This window comes from Fukomys damarensis, unplaced genomic scaffold (genome assembly GCF_012274545.1).
Source record: "Fukomys damarensis isolate Sample0158 unplaced genomic scaffold, DMR_v1.0_HiC HiC_scaffold_30, whole genome shotgun sequence".
In the NCBI taxonomy this organism is placed as follows: Eukaryota; Metazoa; Chordata; class Mammalia; order Rodentia; family Bathyergidae; genus Fukomys; species Fukomys damarensis.
In genome coordinates, this window is record NW_022900942.1 from 68602387 (window position 1) to 68618805 (window position 16419).

At 42.7% G+C, this 16419-nt stretch overlaps 1 protein-coding gene across 2 annotated transcripts in view; it reads right to left on the reverse strand.

Moving 5' to 3' along the window:
* The window catches only part of Ptpn2 (protein tyrosine phosphatase non-receptor type 2), a 46335-nt gene that overhangs the window by 26606 nt on the left and 3310 nt on the right, over positions 1-16419 (reverse strand). For both annotated transcript variants that reach the window (XM_010638998.2, XM_010638997.3), the window contains exons 2-3: positions 6231-6331; positions 1631-1729 (exon numbers count right to left, since the gene is read on the reverse strand). In XM_010638998.2, the coding sequence (XP_010637300.1) occupies positions 1631-1729; positions 6231-6266 (135 nt within the window). In that variant the 5' untranslated portion in view covers positions 6267-6331. The remainder of the gene's footprint in view (positions 1-1630; positions 1730-6230; positions 6332-16419) is intronic.

A 16419-nucleotide genomic window follows, 5' to 3' on the forward strand; every position in this document is an offset into this window, starting at 1 on the left:
AAAAAAAAAAAAAAAAAAAAAAGGAGAGAGAGAATACAATATGGTAGCTATTTACATGGCATTTAAAATTATTATACTAGATATTACAGGTAATCTAGAGAAAAATAAGGAAAAATGTGCATGACTTATAAGCAAACACATCACACTTTCTAAAAGGGGCTTGCGTATCACAGACTGTCGTACTGGGAGAAGCCCTACAATCATCTCTCAGCAGACAAGGAGGGGACTGCACAGAATACTGGAAAGGGGATGGAGGGAGAGACTGCAGTGCGTCACATGCTCTGACAATGTACGTTAAGGACAACTAAGAAACAGAAAAAAATCAGGAAGAGAACAGGAAAACTGAAAAACAAATTATTTTCAGGAATTATTTTGGTAGCAGAACAGATATTGCTGTTCTGTTTTCTATGTGGTATAGGATGAAGGAAATGAGTCATTATAAAATACGCTGTTATCTCAGATGTTTGAAAACCAGGATTCTTGGTGTGAAAAAGGAGAGCAGCAGATAGAAGGCAGAAAAACCAGGCTTTTTATAGAAATGGCTGGAATCCTTCCCCAAATAATTAAACTTGAATCTTAAGAAGCATCTAGATTCACCCACCACAAAGATGATTTCTAAAATCTGGTATACAATTATCCTACTAAAAGTAATTTATGAGAGATGAAATTTACAAATCATCTAGTTTATAATACTGTTCAAAATGATACATGATTTCTAAATGAATTAAGAGACTATGAAAATCACTATAAAAGATGGTGCTGACCCTGTAACTTCTTGAATGTCAATGCTACTTTAGATTAGAAACAGAAAGTTTGCATCATCACTGAAAATTGAAAGAGAAAGAATCAGAAATCTAAAGAAGCAAAACAATACTTTTTTTTTTTTTTAATTCTTTTGATGGTACTGGGGATTGAAACCAGGGCATTTTCACTACATGCCCAGTCCTTTTTTATTTTGGGACAGAGTGTTGTTAAATCACTAAGTTGTCCAGGTTTTACTTGAACTTGCGATCTTCCTGCTTCAGCTCCCAGAGTGCTAGAGTCGTAGGGCCACCCTGTGCTACCACATCCAACAACACAAGATTTTAAAGCTGGAAGAGGCCTTAGGGACGGTATTTTACAATTTGCTTGTTTGACAAAAATAAATCTAAAGTTACAAAAGTAAAACATCTTAATCAAAGTTACACCACTCACAGACACTGTACTTATAATTTTTAATTTCCATAAATTTATACTTGACAATATTTATTATCTAATAACCTAAGAGCCAGCTATAATTTATAAAGAAAAGGCATCATTTTAATCTTACTGGTCATTTCCAAAATTTTAGCACTAATACAAAGATTTTAATGAAGGCTAAGGATTCCTAAGACCTATATATCACTACCCATCAGTAAGTGTATCATTATATTTCTCTCTGAGATTAGTGGTCTGCAATTATGATATAAATATTTAAGGTAAGAAAGGAAAAAAGATACATTTGTTCTGGTCAGAAACATCCTAACTCCTAGCCTCGAGCAATTAAAGGCCCAAACTAAGGACTAAACACTAGCCCAAAACACACAGGAAACCCTTCGCAGCTGAAGAGTGTGTGTAGTACGCTACATTGCAGATATTCAGTATTACTCACCGATTCTTTCTCCACAACTCGGTTTAGCATGACAACTGCTCTGGACTTCTGCTGCCAGACCATGAGCCAGAAATGGCAGCAGGTATTAGGAAGTGGACCCTGTAAGGCAGAGGCTGCAAGTCAGGGGAGGTGGGGAAGAGCAGGCCTGAGACAAGAGCCCTCTGGATGTTTCAGGTCCTCTGCTAATAAGGCAGCCAGAGGATGAGGTCAGATAGGGAAACCGAGACTATAAATCCACTTCAAATACTAGTACCGGTACTCAATACTAGCACTAGTCTGTACTGGTTAGGACTTTGGTTCCAAATGATCAACTTTATTTACTCAGAAAGGGGATTGTTCAGGTTATCAGGGGCTTTCAGAGTTGGGAGCTAGAGAAAGAGGTCAGAGTCTAGGAGTTAAAGTACAGGCAAGCTCTGCCCCAAGAAGCCAGTGTGGGACACTGCTCCTAACCCTGTTGCTTGCACTGGCACTGCCAGAGGTGGCTCTGGTATTTATGCATGACCTGTAAACAAACCAGAGTCAAAATCACTAGCAGAGGCATCTTATTGGTCAGGTTCTAGCTGTAAAGTTACAGGCAAAGACAATTTCTGTCTCCCTCAGCCTCTGTATCTGAAAAAGGTCCCATGTCATGCCGATATGTTCAGGCAAAGAGGAAGTCTTTTTTATCGCTGGCTAGTCAACTACAAAAGGATTTCCAGAAAAAGCATAAAGCATGAAAGTACCTGAATTACTCTGCAACTATTAATCTATAAAAGCACAGCACAAACAGCCTCAACGGGACAGTATGTGGCAGAATTCAAAGGGGGCAACAATCCATATTACAGGAAGTGCCACTGGGACGGGGGGGGGGAACCAATCGTATGTCCCTCCAACTACTTCATGTTTTGTTTAAAGACATGAGATGAAAAAGCCATGCCCAAATTACAACTTTTTTTTCAGGACTGGGGAGCAAACGAGGACCTCATATGTGCTAGGGAAATGCTCTACCACTGAGCCACACCCAGCCTAACTCATATTGAATGAGTAAAAGTTCAGTGAATGAGGTTTTCCTGTACTGCAGAACTCTGATCATGCAGTCAACTCACAATGTGTACAGCAGGTGGTGAGAGACCAGGGCTGCCTGGACCTGCAGCCTCATAGGTAACAAGCACTTCGAGTGGTTCTAGACCAAAAGCATCTTAAGGAAAGGCACACTCCTTGGTAAGCTGCAGGTGCTCAATAAATATTGCTTAAGTGAGTCAAATCTAAGGTTAACTTGCAAAAACACTGGAAATCTATTGAGACTACTGAGAGACTGTAATCTTACATTGAAGGACATTATTTTCCCACTCAGTATCTATTGCTTTCTCTATTTCCACAACAAACACACAGTCTACAGGAGAAAAGAGCACTGAGAAAATCCTCAGCAAATGAATACCTTTTACTTAACCTAAACAATCAAAGCCACTCACTAGTAAAGTTGTTCCCTGGGTTATACACACACCCCAGGTCCATTAGTGACTCCAAGGCCAAACAACAGGAGGCAAACAGCTGCTGCAGTACAAAGAACACTAGTTTTTTAATCAGAGGGACACTGGTGTACCTCTCAGCTCTTCCGCTTACTAGCATGCTACCAAAAAGTTTTAATCTACAAAATGGACATAATATACCAAGGGGTTGACTAAAAAAAACTTGATCCATAAAACTCCAGGAAGAGTTTAAAAACAGTAAGCAACCAAGACCAGTCGTTCACCACCTCCAGTTTTCTCTAACTATTCTGATTCTGGTCCTAACAATGTGCAAGGTGCCAAAGGCACAACAGAGTGCACCAGGGGCATAACTAAGATCAAACACCACACAGGCCCTGGGGAGCGGGGAAGAGTAGGAAGCAGACAGCAGAGCAGGAAGAGGAAGGAAGGCAGGGAGATGGAGAGGGCTGGCCTGGGGCTGGCCTTCCATGCACAGGACACTGCCCATCTGGAAAGACATACAGATCAGAGGCAAAGTGAGGGACACAGCAGGACCATGCCTATGCAGCAGGCAGCAGATGGGTCTACTGGCAAGGGGATCCTATCTGCTGATAGCACAGTGAAAGCAGATCTCTCAGAACTGGAAAGGACTCCTAGGTGACGAGGACAGTTTTAACCCAAAGACAGGACTGGATTTGGCTTGCTCAGAATGAATGAACAAACAACTTAAGATTCAGAATGTGCAGAATGTGAGGTACACAGCCAGTAGACAGCAGAACTCTAGAAAATAGAGGCAGTTAAGCCAGGAGAAGGAAAATGACCAGGTTCTGAGTTCTCACTCTAAGTGAGGTGGGCTCTGGAGGGATACATAAAACACCGTCCAAAAGGGACGAGAACTACATATCTCTACCATAATGGGATGTCAGAGGCTTTATAAAAGGGTCATTATCACAAAAGTATTGTGACTAACAAAGGCCACAAGAAATACAACACAGGAGTGCTGACCATATCGCTAAGGGAGAACAGGTATTTCTCAAAATTTCACTCTACGATAGTAGAGACAGACAGACACAGATAACACAGATACAAACGCTGAGCGCAGCCACCTGTCCAGACAGAACGCAGCAGTCCAAAGCGATCACACCGCCTAAGTGCCATGGCCACAAAGTTTGGCTTCTTCCCGCTTTCCTGAAGTTTAAATTACACAAAGCAGGTAAGCTGGAGAACAGTGTTGACGATATATTTTAACTAGAGCCAAAGATGTAGCTCAGTGGCACTGCGCCTGCCTGGCAAGTGAAAGGTCCTGAGTTCAATCCCTGGTACAAAAAAAAAAAAAAGGATTTTAACTATTAATTTACTTCCCACTAGAATGTCAAGCTCCTCATGGCGGGGTTTTTACTAAACTCTGTTTTACTAGAACAGTGACTACCAGACTGGCTCTCAATAGATTCTCTACGAATGCTGCCCCTGGATCTGAGCAGAGCTGCAGAGTTGAAAGCCAACATTCCAACCTACAAGGTGGAGGGGAGAAAATGAGTTAAATCACAACCTGGGTCAAGATTTGTACTTAAAGACTGAGAAGAGAAAGAAGGATCAATGAATAATGCTGGACAAAAATGGCCAGAGTGAAAGGCTGTGGGAAGGGTCCTCCTGGACAGCCCTTCTTTTCTACATTTTCAGGTTACAGTAGTTCCAAAGGAGAGCACATTTTTGGCTCTAAATATTGTTTCATTAAAAAATATCATGAATGCACATAAAAACACTTCAACTCTTACACAAAGGCCGCATGCAGCAAATTGGTCTTTACATATACCTCTGGTCTCCAGAAATCATCTTCACTAACGGCAGGTGTGCAGCTGCTAAAGCCGTTTCAGGACCCCGTAGGAAGTCTAAGGTGGGACAGGGCACCTGTCTTACCCCCAGCACTGCTAGCAGACTCCGGGTCAGGGTGTGTGACCACTGAACTCACCACTCCCGGAACCTTTGGGCCCTGATTCCACGGTCAGCTTCACATTCTCTTACTGCTGCTGGACAAATGAGTGTTGCTTCATGTGTATATGTCCACCTTTCTTTTGCTCTTTGAACTGCAAGCTTTTGTCTTTTGCCATCTACCACCCAGATCGTCTTTTTTTTTTTGGTACTGGGGGGTTGAACTCAGGACATTTTGCTTGCGAGGCAGGCAGCGGAACCACTGAGCCAAATCCCCAGCCCCCCAGATTCTCTTTTTTAAAAAAGTTTTTATTTACAGGTGTTGTTGTATCTCAAGTATAATAATTTTATAGTTTCCTGTGCTTTAGAAGTGGTCTTACAGCTAAGTCACATTAACTGGAACATATTTTTACTATATCAAACTTTTTAATCTTTCAAATAACAGGTCATTCTGATCCAAATTAGGTTTTTAAAAAATCTCAAATATGATGGCTTATCTTCTGAATATTTAAAAATCTTCAACTGGGAGAATTGGCAGTGCTATAAATTAAGTCTGCTATATGTCAATAAAGAGCAGCTGGTGCAGATGAACAAAAATCACTCCTCCTATCTTGGGATGGGAAAAGTGGTACCTGAGTGTGGACATGGCCAGGTGCTCCACAGAAAGCAGGCAGACCACTAACGGGCCCTGGCAGCAGCTCTGGTCAGTGTTCGGGGGCACACGAGGCCTCACAGTGGCCAGTCGCCATCTGTGCACGAGGAAGGCAGAGAAGAGCTCTTGGGGCCTCCAGTGACTCTCACAGGATGGAGAAGGGTGCTGTGCTGGCAGCCGTCACAAAGCAGTAACAGAAGCCCCACATCAGAATGAGACCAGAAAGATCTGTCTGAAGAAGTGCCTGGCCACTCCATAACAACTCTCATTTAAGGAGTTAACATTAAAAATTAATTTTACTGGGCCAGGGATGTAGCTCAGTGATAAAGCACCTGCCTAGCCAGCACAAGGTCCTGAATTTCATCCTCAATACAAAAAATAATAATAATAATAATAATTTTACCTAAAATACTCAAGAGCTTCAAAATTTTTTACTGGGTGCAATTCATTTCATAACCAGAAAAAGTGAAAACAGCATTTTATTTACAAGACAAGATACACTTTGGGCACTTAAAGCACACCCACCATAAAAACTGCATTTTCAGGCATCTGCTCAATGCCACATACTTGCCTGTGTTAGGACATAATTCCTTTGTGCCTCTTCCATGTGAACTAAGCTGGCATTAATGTAATCATTTTCAGTATTTTGCAACTTAACACGGCTGTGGTCATCTGAAAAGAGAGAATGATAAGCTTTGTCATTTCTTTTTTTGTCAATATTAATGTGTTAAGAAACAAATGTTCTAAGAAACAAAACGAAAAACAAAAAATAAATTAGCATGCCAAGTGTGATGGTGCATACCAGTAATCCTACCACTCAGGAGGCTGAGGCAGGAAGACTGCTGTGAATTCAAGGCCAGCCTGGACTATATAGTGAGCTCAAGGCCAGCCTAAACTACATAGTGAGACCTTGTCTCAAAAATAAAATAAAATAAATTAGTATTACAAGTTGAGGAAATTTTTTGTTTGTCATCGTGGTGATAAAAGGAAGTGTTTCTATTAGTAAAGTAACAACAATCCTAACTTGATAAACTGAGGAAAGAGTGAAAAATAGTAGAACAGTAAAAGATTTACCTTCCTAGAAAACTAAAAGGGGTCATTTAGTTTCTCTGTGCCTAAGAACAGACTGCAGCTACCTACAAAAAGACAGCTGGCCTCACACAGAGACAATTATAGTTTAGATTTCATTTTCCTCATTTCTTAGATGAGCATTCAACTATATTTATAAGTTTTGGCACTTAACTATGTTTTGTTCTGTTTTTTGATACCAGGTATCGAACTCCGGCCCTTGCATTTGTGAGGGAGGGTGACAAAACCACTGAGCTAAATCTCTGGGCCGGCACTGTGCTAAAAAACATTTAGAGTTGGAGTGTTCCAAATGAGCTCTTTAAAAGATCACTGAAACGTTTCATTAGTTAAGACTATTAACAACTTAGATATACTTTTAAAGTAAAAATCTCACAGATTTAGAATTTATGCTAATTGAAATATCTGATATACAAAAACCTGACCTCATGTTCTGTAGATGAGCAAGAGAAGCATGACAGGAGAACAGGCACACAACACCAGGATGAACATTAACTCAGAACCCTAAACCCTGATGTCCCAAGTACAGAGCAGAGTCGCAAACTGAGAAACTCCGTGCTGCCACTTAGCTCTGGCAATCATATTTGATTATAAATCTACATAAAACATCTATTCTCTCCCCATCTTTAAGCCAAAAATACTGTTTAGACTATGGCCACATGAAAGAAAAAGTTAAATAGCTTTAGTTTCACACATCAATTTATCTGAGATGTTTCGGCTGGACTGAAACCAAGACCTCTATAAATATTACATGTCATTTGCCAACAGGAAAAACGAAGATCTTGTTATAGTAAATCACACATACTAGTGTTCTCGGAAAGATGATGTCAGCAAGCACTTTTTAAAAAACAGTTTAATCACCCCTTAACTGTTACATTATACAAGATGGTAAAAGGATCGGTTACCTAATCAACAAAATAGAGGCAATATATCTCCAGGAAGCACACCGACAGAATACTGTACTTTAAAAAGTGACTCAAAGGGCCAGGGATTTAGCTCAGTGGTTCTGCTGCCTGCCTTGCAGGCGGCAAGGATCCATATTCGATATCCAGTACCAAACAAAACAAAACAAAAAAACCAGTGACTCAAGCCCTAAAACCCAAGTTCCACTAGCACACCACACCAAAGACACATATTTCCTCCTGTTGGTGGTGTAATCACAGAAAGAACACAAACCAAAGGCTGCTCATCTCCCTTGCACAACTGCAAACAGCCCTCAGGCCAAGCGCAGCCAGGAAGGTTTCCTCTCCTGGCTGGGAATGGGGATCCCACCTCTTCTGCCCAGGGAAGGGAAGACCCTGGAGAGAGACCTCACGGTCTTGCAGGCACCTGATACCTGTTCTTGGGCCTGGGAACTGGAATCCATTCTTTTCCTTCAGTCTTTTTTTTTTTTGGTACGGGGATCAAACTCGGGATCTTGCGCTTGCAAAGCAGGTGGCAGAACCACTGAGCTAAAATCCCCAGCCCCTTCCTTCAGTCTAACACCAACACCACGTGGAACGTTAACCCTCATCGATATAGCAACTACACAATCTCGTGGGGTGGGGGGCACAGCTCCATCTCCGGGACCCGGTGGGTACAGGGAGCTCTCCAAAGCCACATGGGTCTTCAGAGGCCTGACCCAGAAGAGGCTTTTTTCCTAACATTCATACCAGTTCAGCACAGGCAAAGGGACAGTAAGTTCTCTCAGGAAAGAAAAAAACTTTTAAAAAAGAAAGGTAATCCTTGGGAAAAATCTATAACCATTTAGAACTGGCTAGGCCTGAACTCGTATTTTTTCCCTCAGGACTGATTATAAAAGCAAATTTTCCAGGTATTGTGGCTCACTGTTGTAATCCTAGCACTTGGAAGGCTGAGGCAGGAGGACTGAGAGTTGGAGGCCAGCTTGTGTGCTACACAGTGAGTTCAAAGCCAGTCTGAACAGGACCCTGTTTGAAAAAACAAAAACAAAAACCCTCTCAAATAACAATGACATCGCTACTAATTTTGGTTTTATTACAAAAACTAATAAAAAAGTTAAAATATATGCAATTTTTTGATCCAGAAGAGACTCTCAAAGGAGAGAGAGAAAAGTCATTGCTGGTGCTAACTAAAACACACCACCTTAAAATATCTAAAAAGATTGTAAATACACACATTTCAGGAAGTGAAACTATCAAAGCCTTTTTAGAAGAAACTGCAACTTTATAAATTTATATTGTTCAGCAAACACACAGAAGGATACTGCCTCTTCCCCAACCAAGGGTCTGGCAGCATCTGCTTTCGGTGTGAAGGGCTATGAGAAGTCGGAGGCTGGCCACTTGGAGTCCAGTCCCTCCCTCCTGCCTGTCAACTGTTCATAGGGAACCACACTTTCCATCTGAGTTAGGAAAAGCTGACAGGTGCTTTCTCCTCCTCCCTAGTTATTCTGCCCAGGAGCCTCTGGAATGAGATGATCTACAGAACTACATCCCAAGGCCTACAGTACTGTATCACCCTGTAAGTATATGGTTATCTCACTTTTCCCTATCTTTTTTTTTTTTTTGGTACCGGGGATCGAACTCGGGTCCTTGTGCTTGCGAGGCAGGTGGCGGAACCACTAAGTCAAATCCCCGGTCCCTTTCCCTATCTTTTAAAGGATCCAATAAAGCAGAAAAATGAAGACCGTACCAACTATGTTACATCAAATAGCACAACAGCACCACACCACATTCCCACAGGAAATCTGATTTCTCAACATCCAGTAACACCCAGTCCTGCCCGGAATGTACTCTTTTCTATAGGGCATTATCTGCCCTAGTCCTTGTCACCAGCTGAATGAAGGAATTCCACACCCAGCACAGCTGCGGTTTGCAAGCTGAATAAAGATTAAGCCAACTTCTGATGAAGAGTCCTTTCACCTCCCACTCACACAAGCGGTATGTTTTCTGAGAAATGGTTTCATCTCTTAAGAAATGACTTGCTCTAGCTGTGGCCTAAGCTGACACAGAGCAGCTTCCTCTTTCAACACTGTCATAATGAACTTTAAAAAAAATTAACCATAGGCTTCATCTGATTTATTGTTATTATAAAGGCAACTCTTTTTGGAAAATTTTTCAGGTCAAACAGGAAAGAGGGAGGATTCACACATCACAACAGAGATCGGGGACACTGAACTTTTAAATCGGGCAAGGAGAAGACTGATTCTCCTAGGACAGCATTAGCAGCTGAATTTCCCCCTTAGGTTTTCCTATTCAAACCAGAGACAAACAGTAGGTTCCCAGACAGTGATGTACATACCTAGGGACATTTCTTGGCGTTGGCCAAGAACCCAATGCATTTTACAGACATGTCAATCCTATTCAACTCCAAAAGTACACAGTTGAGGAACAAATACTACAGATTTTCTTTCACACATCAAGTGATGAGCCAGATGCAAAGCTAGAGCTAAAATCCAAGTCACCATATTAATGCAGAGAAAACGCAGCCGCTGGCACACAGAATACAAACATCTCAAGAGTATGCTCTATGGGCAGTGGTCTCTGCATTGTGTCTCTGTGGTGCCAGGCACTGGCCACACATATCACTGAGCCACCACTTGGTCCTCACCCCACATGCAGTGGACATCATAGCAACATTTACCGACATGCAGGGCAGTGGTCACCAGTCTCAGCACCCACCGGAAGAGGGTCTGGGCCCAGGGCTGGAGAGGCGTGAGACTGCCTGTTCCCTGCATGGCACTGCCTGCTCTGAGCATTCAGGTGGTCTCGCCACCCCCACACACAATGGTGCCGGGGCACCCAGGAATGACTTCTACCTCATCCATCACACAAACTAGGTCTCTGAAGATCCAGCCTCGACTCACCCTCTCCCCAAAATCCTCAGATGGGCCCCTCCATGAGGGCCTGATCTGCTCCTTACATTTAGCACTTTCAACTCTAATGTACAGTTACATATAAGCATGATCAGGATGTAGACAGCTGTATAAATTAGAGTTTTAAAAGAAAAAAAGCCTTGTATTCAGCAGTAGCGTGAGTACTGCACTCTACTCCACTAAGAACTGTCAAAGAAGCCTGGCCAGCAGAGGAATGAGCCAACTTTGCAATGCTGGTTGGGAAGGAACAGGGGGACAGCGACAAGAGGGAACAGCACTCCCTAAAGGGATGGTGGCGAGGCAGATGAGAGGGCCCCAAACACGTGGGATACAGGCTCAGAGGGCCCGTAGGCTGCACCACGGCACAAACCATGACAGCACCCTGCAAGTTTCTTTAAAGGACTGGTCTGAGCAATTCTGATTGCTAAGAAAATGACTCCCAGCACCAGGAACAAAGAGGAAGACGATGCTGTGCAGTGATAAGCAGGCAGCTCAATCTTTCTTCCTCTCCTCCTCTCTTTATCAGAGGTGATAAGGTCTGAACCAGCAGCAACCATGGGGATGGGAGGAACTGCTTGCACCACTCAGCAAAGAAAAGGCCACCCTACTGCTCGGAAGACTACTGGTGTCCAAGTTGCTCAGACACCACAACCCTGTGACAATAGCCAAGCCACTCGTGCTTCAGGCCTGCTTGCTCATCTGAGTGCTTTGGGGACCAAGAGAATCAACAAGAGTGATTCACCACTCGGACCCCCAACTTCAAGTGACTGTCTACCCTGGCCATGTTTGCAGAGGTGAGGGAAGGCTCTGGAGAGGAGGTTCAGGGAGAGCATGTTCAGCCAAGACTCTGACTCCAAGACCTGTGGAGTCACACCTCACTGCAGGGGGCCTGGGCGGGGCAGACGTTTGACTCAGGATCCAGGGCCTAGATGCTCCCAGACCGAGTTCTGCCCTTTCTAAGAACAGTGGTCCTCCTGAATCCTCATTCAATTCTTCTGTATGGCTGCCACCCCCACCCACCCACTGCTGTATAGTTCAGTGTTTGTAGAGGGTTATTTTAAGAGTACATAAATATCTTATTGCGTACCAAAATTTCATCTACCTAGTTTAACATCCACTTCAACATTTATTAATGTGCATCCCACATGAAGACAGAAATTTAAATTAATTCTGTACTTACTCTGATTTACCATTATGGAAATGAGTTTAGGTAAATCCTAGAAGAACGTGCATTCTCTAGTTGTTGACTACATTGTTTTATATGTTATCTTACTATATTAAGCTTAATCATGCTGTCCAAATTTCCAATTTCTTAACTAATATTTTGTCTTATTAAGAAGTTCATGGGGCCAGGGATTTAGCTCAGTGGTTCCGCAGCCTGCCTCACAAGCTCAACATCCCGAGTTCAATCCCCAGTACCAATAAACAAACAAATAAATAGACAGACAGAAGAAGAGCTTCATGAGGATGTGAGGGCAATCTGGCTTCGACCTGACCCCCCCACTGATCGCCCAAGCTGATGCAGCTGACCTGGCTGGATGGATGGGTGTTCCTTCCTCTCTCCCGGCTCCACGCATGTCCCTCCCAAAGCTGGTGCTCAGTCGACCAGGAGGACAATCCCACAGAGGAGGACCATTTCCTCAGTTGAGGCTGTCCGAGTACCTGTGTTACCCTGCTAGAACCTCCCAACAGCTCTCAAGAAGTTCATAAACATGTATTTGCCAAGTTCTTCCAATAATTCTACTCATTTTCACTTAATGCCTCTTGAGCTGCTTTATCAGTTGCACACACATCTGTCCTCACACACACATCTACATTTAAAGTAGCTACGAAGGCAGCCCTTTTGCTGAGATCATGTGGAACAGAAGGGGAATGTTGGCAAGAAACCTGCAATTCTTCCAGAAACTCACTGGACAAGTGTTTCCTGAGACTGTCGTTTTATAGCAGAAATGAACTATGGATTATATGATCTGCCAACCTAAAATCATAGGTGTGTGTCAATCTTTTTTTTTTTGTTCCACTTGGATGAACCAAGGGGGCATTATGCCAACTGAAATAACCCAATCACAAAAAGACAAGAGCCAGGGATTTAGCTCACTGGCACCGTGCCTGACACACAAGCTCAAGGTACTGAGTGCAGTCCCTGGTATGGGGGGAAGTGGGGGGAGGCAAATCCTGTATGATCCCACTTCTATTTGGTTATCTAAAATAATTAAGTTCACATAAACAGAAAGTATAATGGTGGTTGCCAGGGCATGAAGCAGGAAATGCCGAGCAGCTGTTCAATAGATATAGTTTCAGTTATGCAAGACTGATGTCTAGAAATCTGCTGCATAACAATATGCACGTCTTAGCAATACTGTAATGTATACCTAAAATTGCTAAGAGGATAAATCTGTGTGTTTTCACCAGATATACTCCATTATACACACCTATGTGTGTGCACACACATTCATCGCCAGAGGACAGGTGACAGTTCACAAGCACTGCACTTTGTTTTATACCAAATAGAAAACAGGATTTCTACCTGTAAGCAAACAGTAAGAAAAGACTTCCAGGGCAGGGGATTTAGCTCAATGGCACTTCACCTGCCTTGCAAGCCCACGGTCCTGAGATCGATCCCCAGTAACAAAAAAGAGAAAAGCCTTCCAAATCTGGCAGCGGGCTCTGACGTATGAAGACAGTCCCAGAGTAATGATTAGGAACTAGTTCTCTCTCCTCAGCCAACTCTTGCCCATCTTCTCTGTCTCACTACTTAACTGAGACATCTGTGGCATCTGAGAATCAAGATGGTTAAAGAAAGAATGCAGGTTTCAAATCCTATTTCAAAATTCCCCTTTCCTTAATTTTTTTTCATATTTAGACTCCAAATACAGTTTCTATAGGTCAGTCTCAGCAATGGCGCCTATGAAAATCAGATCTACAGATGGTTAAAAATTCAGACTTCCAAGCCTAGTGAACCCAAATCTAGAAAAGACCTGGAATCCCGAATCCCACCCCCCAAATTCTTTTTCTATTCTTTATCTACTGAGCCAGCTCCCACCCATTCTCTTAAAGGCAGCCCTGACTCCTGACAGAATGGAGGGGTCTCCTCAGGTCCACACGCTGCCTTGTCACAGCTTTCTGACACACTCTCTAGCCCAACTACACTATGAGCTATTAAAAGGAGGTGCATATCACCATCACTGTGTTCGCCACACCCAGCACAGCACCAGGCACACAGCTGGTTTCCCACAAATGTTTTCTAAGCCAACAATATCAAGTCCCCACTACCAGTGGAAACACCAGCTCTCCATGATTTCCTCTGCTGGTTGGTGTGACCACCACGGCAGAGTCACTGAGTTGATATTGCAGGAAGAGGACTTCAATGGAAGGAGTCAGAGAGAGGAGGGAAGAATTTCTGAAAAGGAAATGATATATTCAAAGTCACTGAGGTATTAAAAAACCAGCCACACTGGAAGAATGCCAAGTAATTCAATTTTACTGAAACAGATAATTTGTAGGAAAATGGCAACTGGGCCGCATAAAGGATCAATCCCCAAAAGGCCTAGAATGACAATGCTTAAGAACATTAATGTTAGCCAGGGTGGTGGTGTACCCTGGCAATCCCAGCACTTGAGAGGCTGAAGCAGGAGAACTGCTGTAAGTTCAAGGTGAGCCTGGGCTACACAGTGAGTTCAAAGCCAGCCTGAACTACATAAGACCTTGTCTCAAAAAAACAAAAGAAAACAACTTTTTCCTAGAAGTTATACAATACTCACTGGGGAGCAGAGCAGCAAACAGACTTGCGTTACACAGAGGTTACCCTGGGTACTGCAGAATAGAACTGAAGAGGGAACAGAATGGAGATAAGCAGTTGTGGGAGGCCACTGTGATAACCCACAGAGCAAGCAAGAAGGGCTGAACCAAGCCAGTGCACACAGAGAAAAAGACCTAAAATACATTATAGAAATTGAAGTTCTAATTACTTAGGCACTAAAGAGAGATGGGAACTGAACAAGAGGAATCTGCTTCTGTTCTCGGCACATGTGCGAAGGGCAATACCATTTATAAGCCCGGGAATAAGGGAGAAGAGGGCAGGGTTAAGGGCCCCAACAGGCGGTGCTGCCATGGCACGGACTCAGTGTCCAGAATCCATGGTTGACGCAGGATGCAGGAAGGAAGAAGAACACAAGGCACACACAAACCTGTCAGTAGCTAAGGACACCCCAACTGAGGGGAAGATGGCAACGGAACCTCCAGAAGACACTATCATGAACAACAGAGGCAGGAAGAGCCCTGAAGAAGTAAAGGGGAACTTAAGAAAAGCCCTAAAAACAGGTAAGCAGACCCGAGGATCAATGGGATAGACTAGAAAGATGCAAAACAACATCAGACAACACCGTACTCAGCTACCTCATCTTTGACAACCACCCTCACTGGAGGAAAGAGAGCCTCTTTAATAAATGATGTTGGAAAAACTGGCTTTCAACCTGCCAAGATTAAAACTAGATCCCTATCTTCACCATGCACTAAACTAAAATCCAAGTGGATTAAAGATCTAAATATCAAAACAGATACACTAAGCTTACTGGAAAGTAAATTAGGTAGAACTCTAGAAGACACTGGCATAGGAGGAGAGTTTATGAACAAATCCTCAGCAGCATGAGAACTTGAACAAAGAATCAACATCTGGGATCTCATTGTATGAAAAAGTTTTTCCAGTGCAAGAGAAACCACCAAGAGAGCTAAGAGACAACCTACAATGTGAGAAAAAAATTTTACCAGCTGCTCCTCAGACAAAGGACTACTGTCTAGAATATATAAAAAACAAAAAAATCAGACCCTCCAAATACAAAGACCCAATTCAAAATGGGCATCTGAAATGAACAGACATTTCTCAGACAAACAAGTAAAAGCAGCAAACACACATATGAAAAAATGTTCAACATCACTAGTCATTTGAAAAATGCAGATGAAAACAACACTGAGATTCCACCTTATCCCAGAAAGAATGGCTGCTATTAAAAAATCAACCAATGACAAATGCTGGTGGGGCTGTGGGGAGAAGGGAACCCTTCTCCACTGTTGGTGGGAGTGCAGACTGGTGCAACCACTATGGAAATCAATATGGAGATACTGCAGAGAACTAGGATTAGAGGTCCCATTTCACCCAGCTATCCCTCCGCTGGACATCTTTCCAAAAGAACTAAAGAATAATACCACAGTGATATATGCGCACCCATGTTTATAGTGGCACAGTTTGTAATAGCTAAAACTTGGCAACAACCCAAACGCCTGTCAACTGGAGACTGGATAAAGATATGGTTTTTCTATAAAATGTAGTACTACTCAGCCACAAAGAATGAGAAACTAGAGACATGTGTAGCTAAATAGATGTACGTTGAGGCTACACTCTTAAGTGAAATAAATAGGACACACTTGAGTAAATACTGAATAGTTTCTCTGGTGTGAAAAACTAAAAGTGCAAACAAGATTCAAATGGTATAATTAATAGTGTGAAATAGGAAGAAAATGGCTAAAGGGGGAAGTGAGAAGGGGAAGAAAAGGAAATAAAGGAAAAGAAAAAATGTAAAAAAATGGAAACAAAGTCTTTGTAAATAGGGAAGGGTGCAGGGGATGAAGGGAGGGCAGGGATATGGGAAGAAAATAAGAACCAAGACATATCATGTAAAGGTATAAGAGCCCAATGATGAATGTAACTGTATTGTTTGCTTTAAATGTACCAATAAATTTAATGGGGGAAAAATTCTGGACTACAAAGTCAAATTCAAGAGCCACTAGTTCAAAAACAAATAAACAAACAAACAGGTAAGCAGCCCAAGATGAAAAACTATGGTGT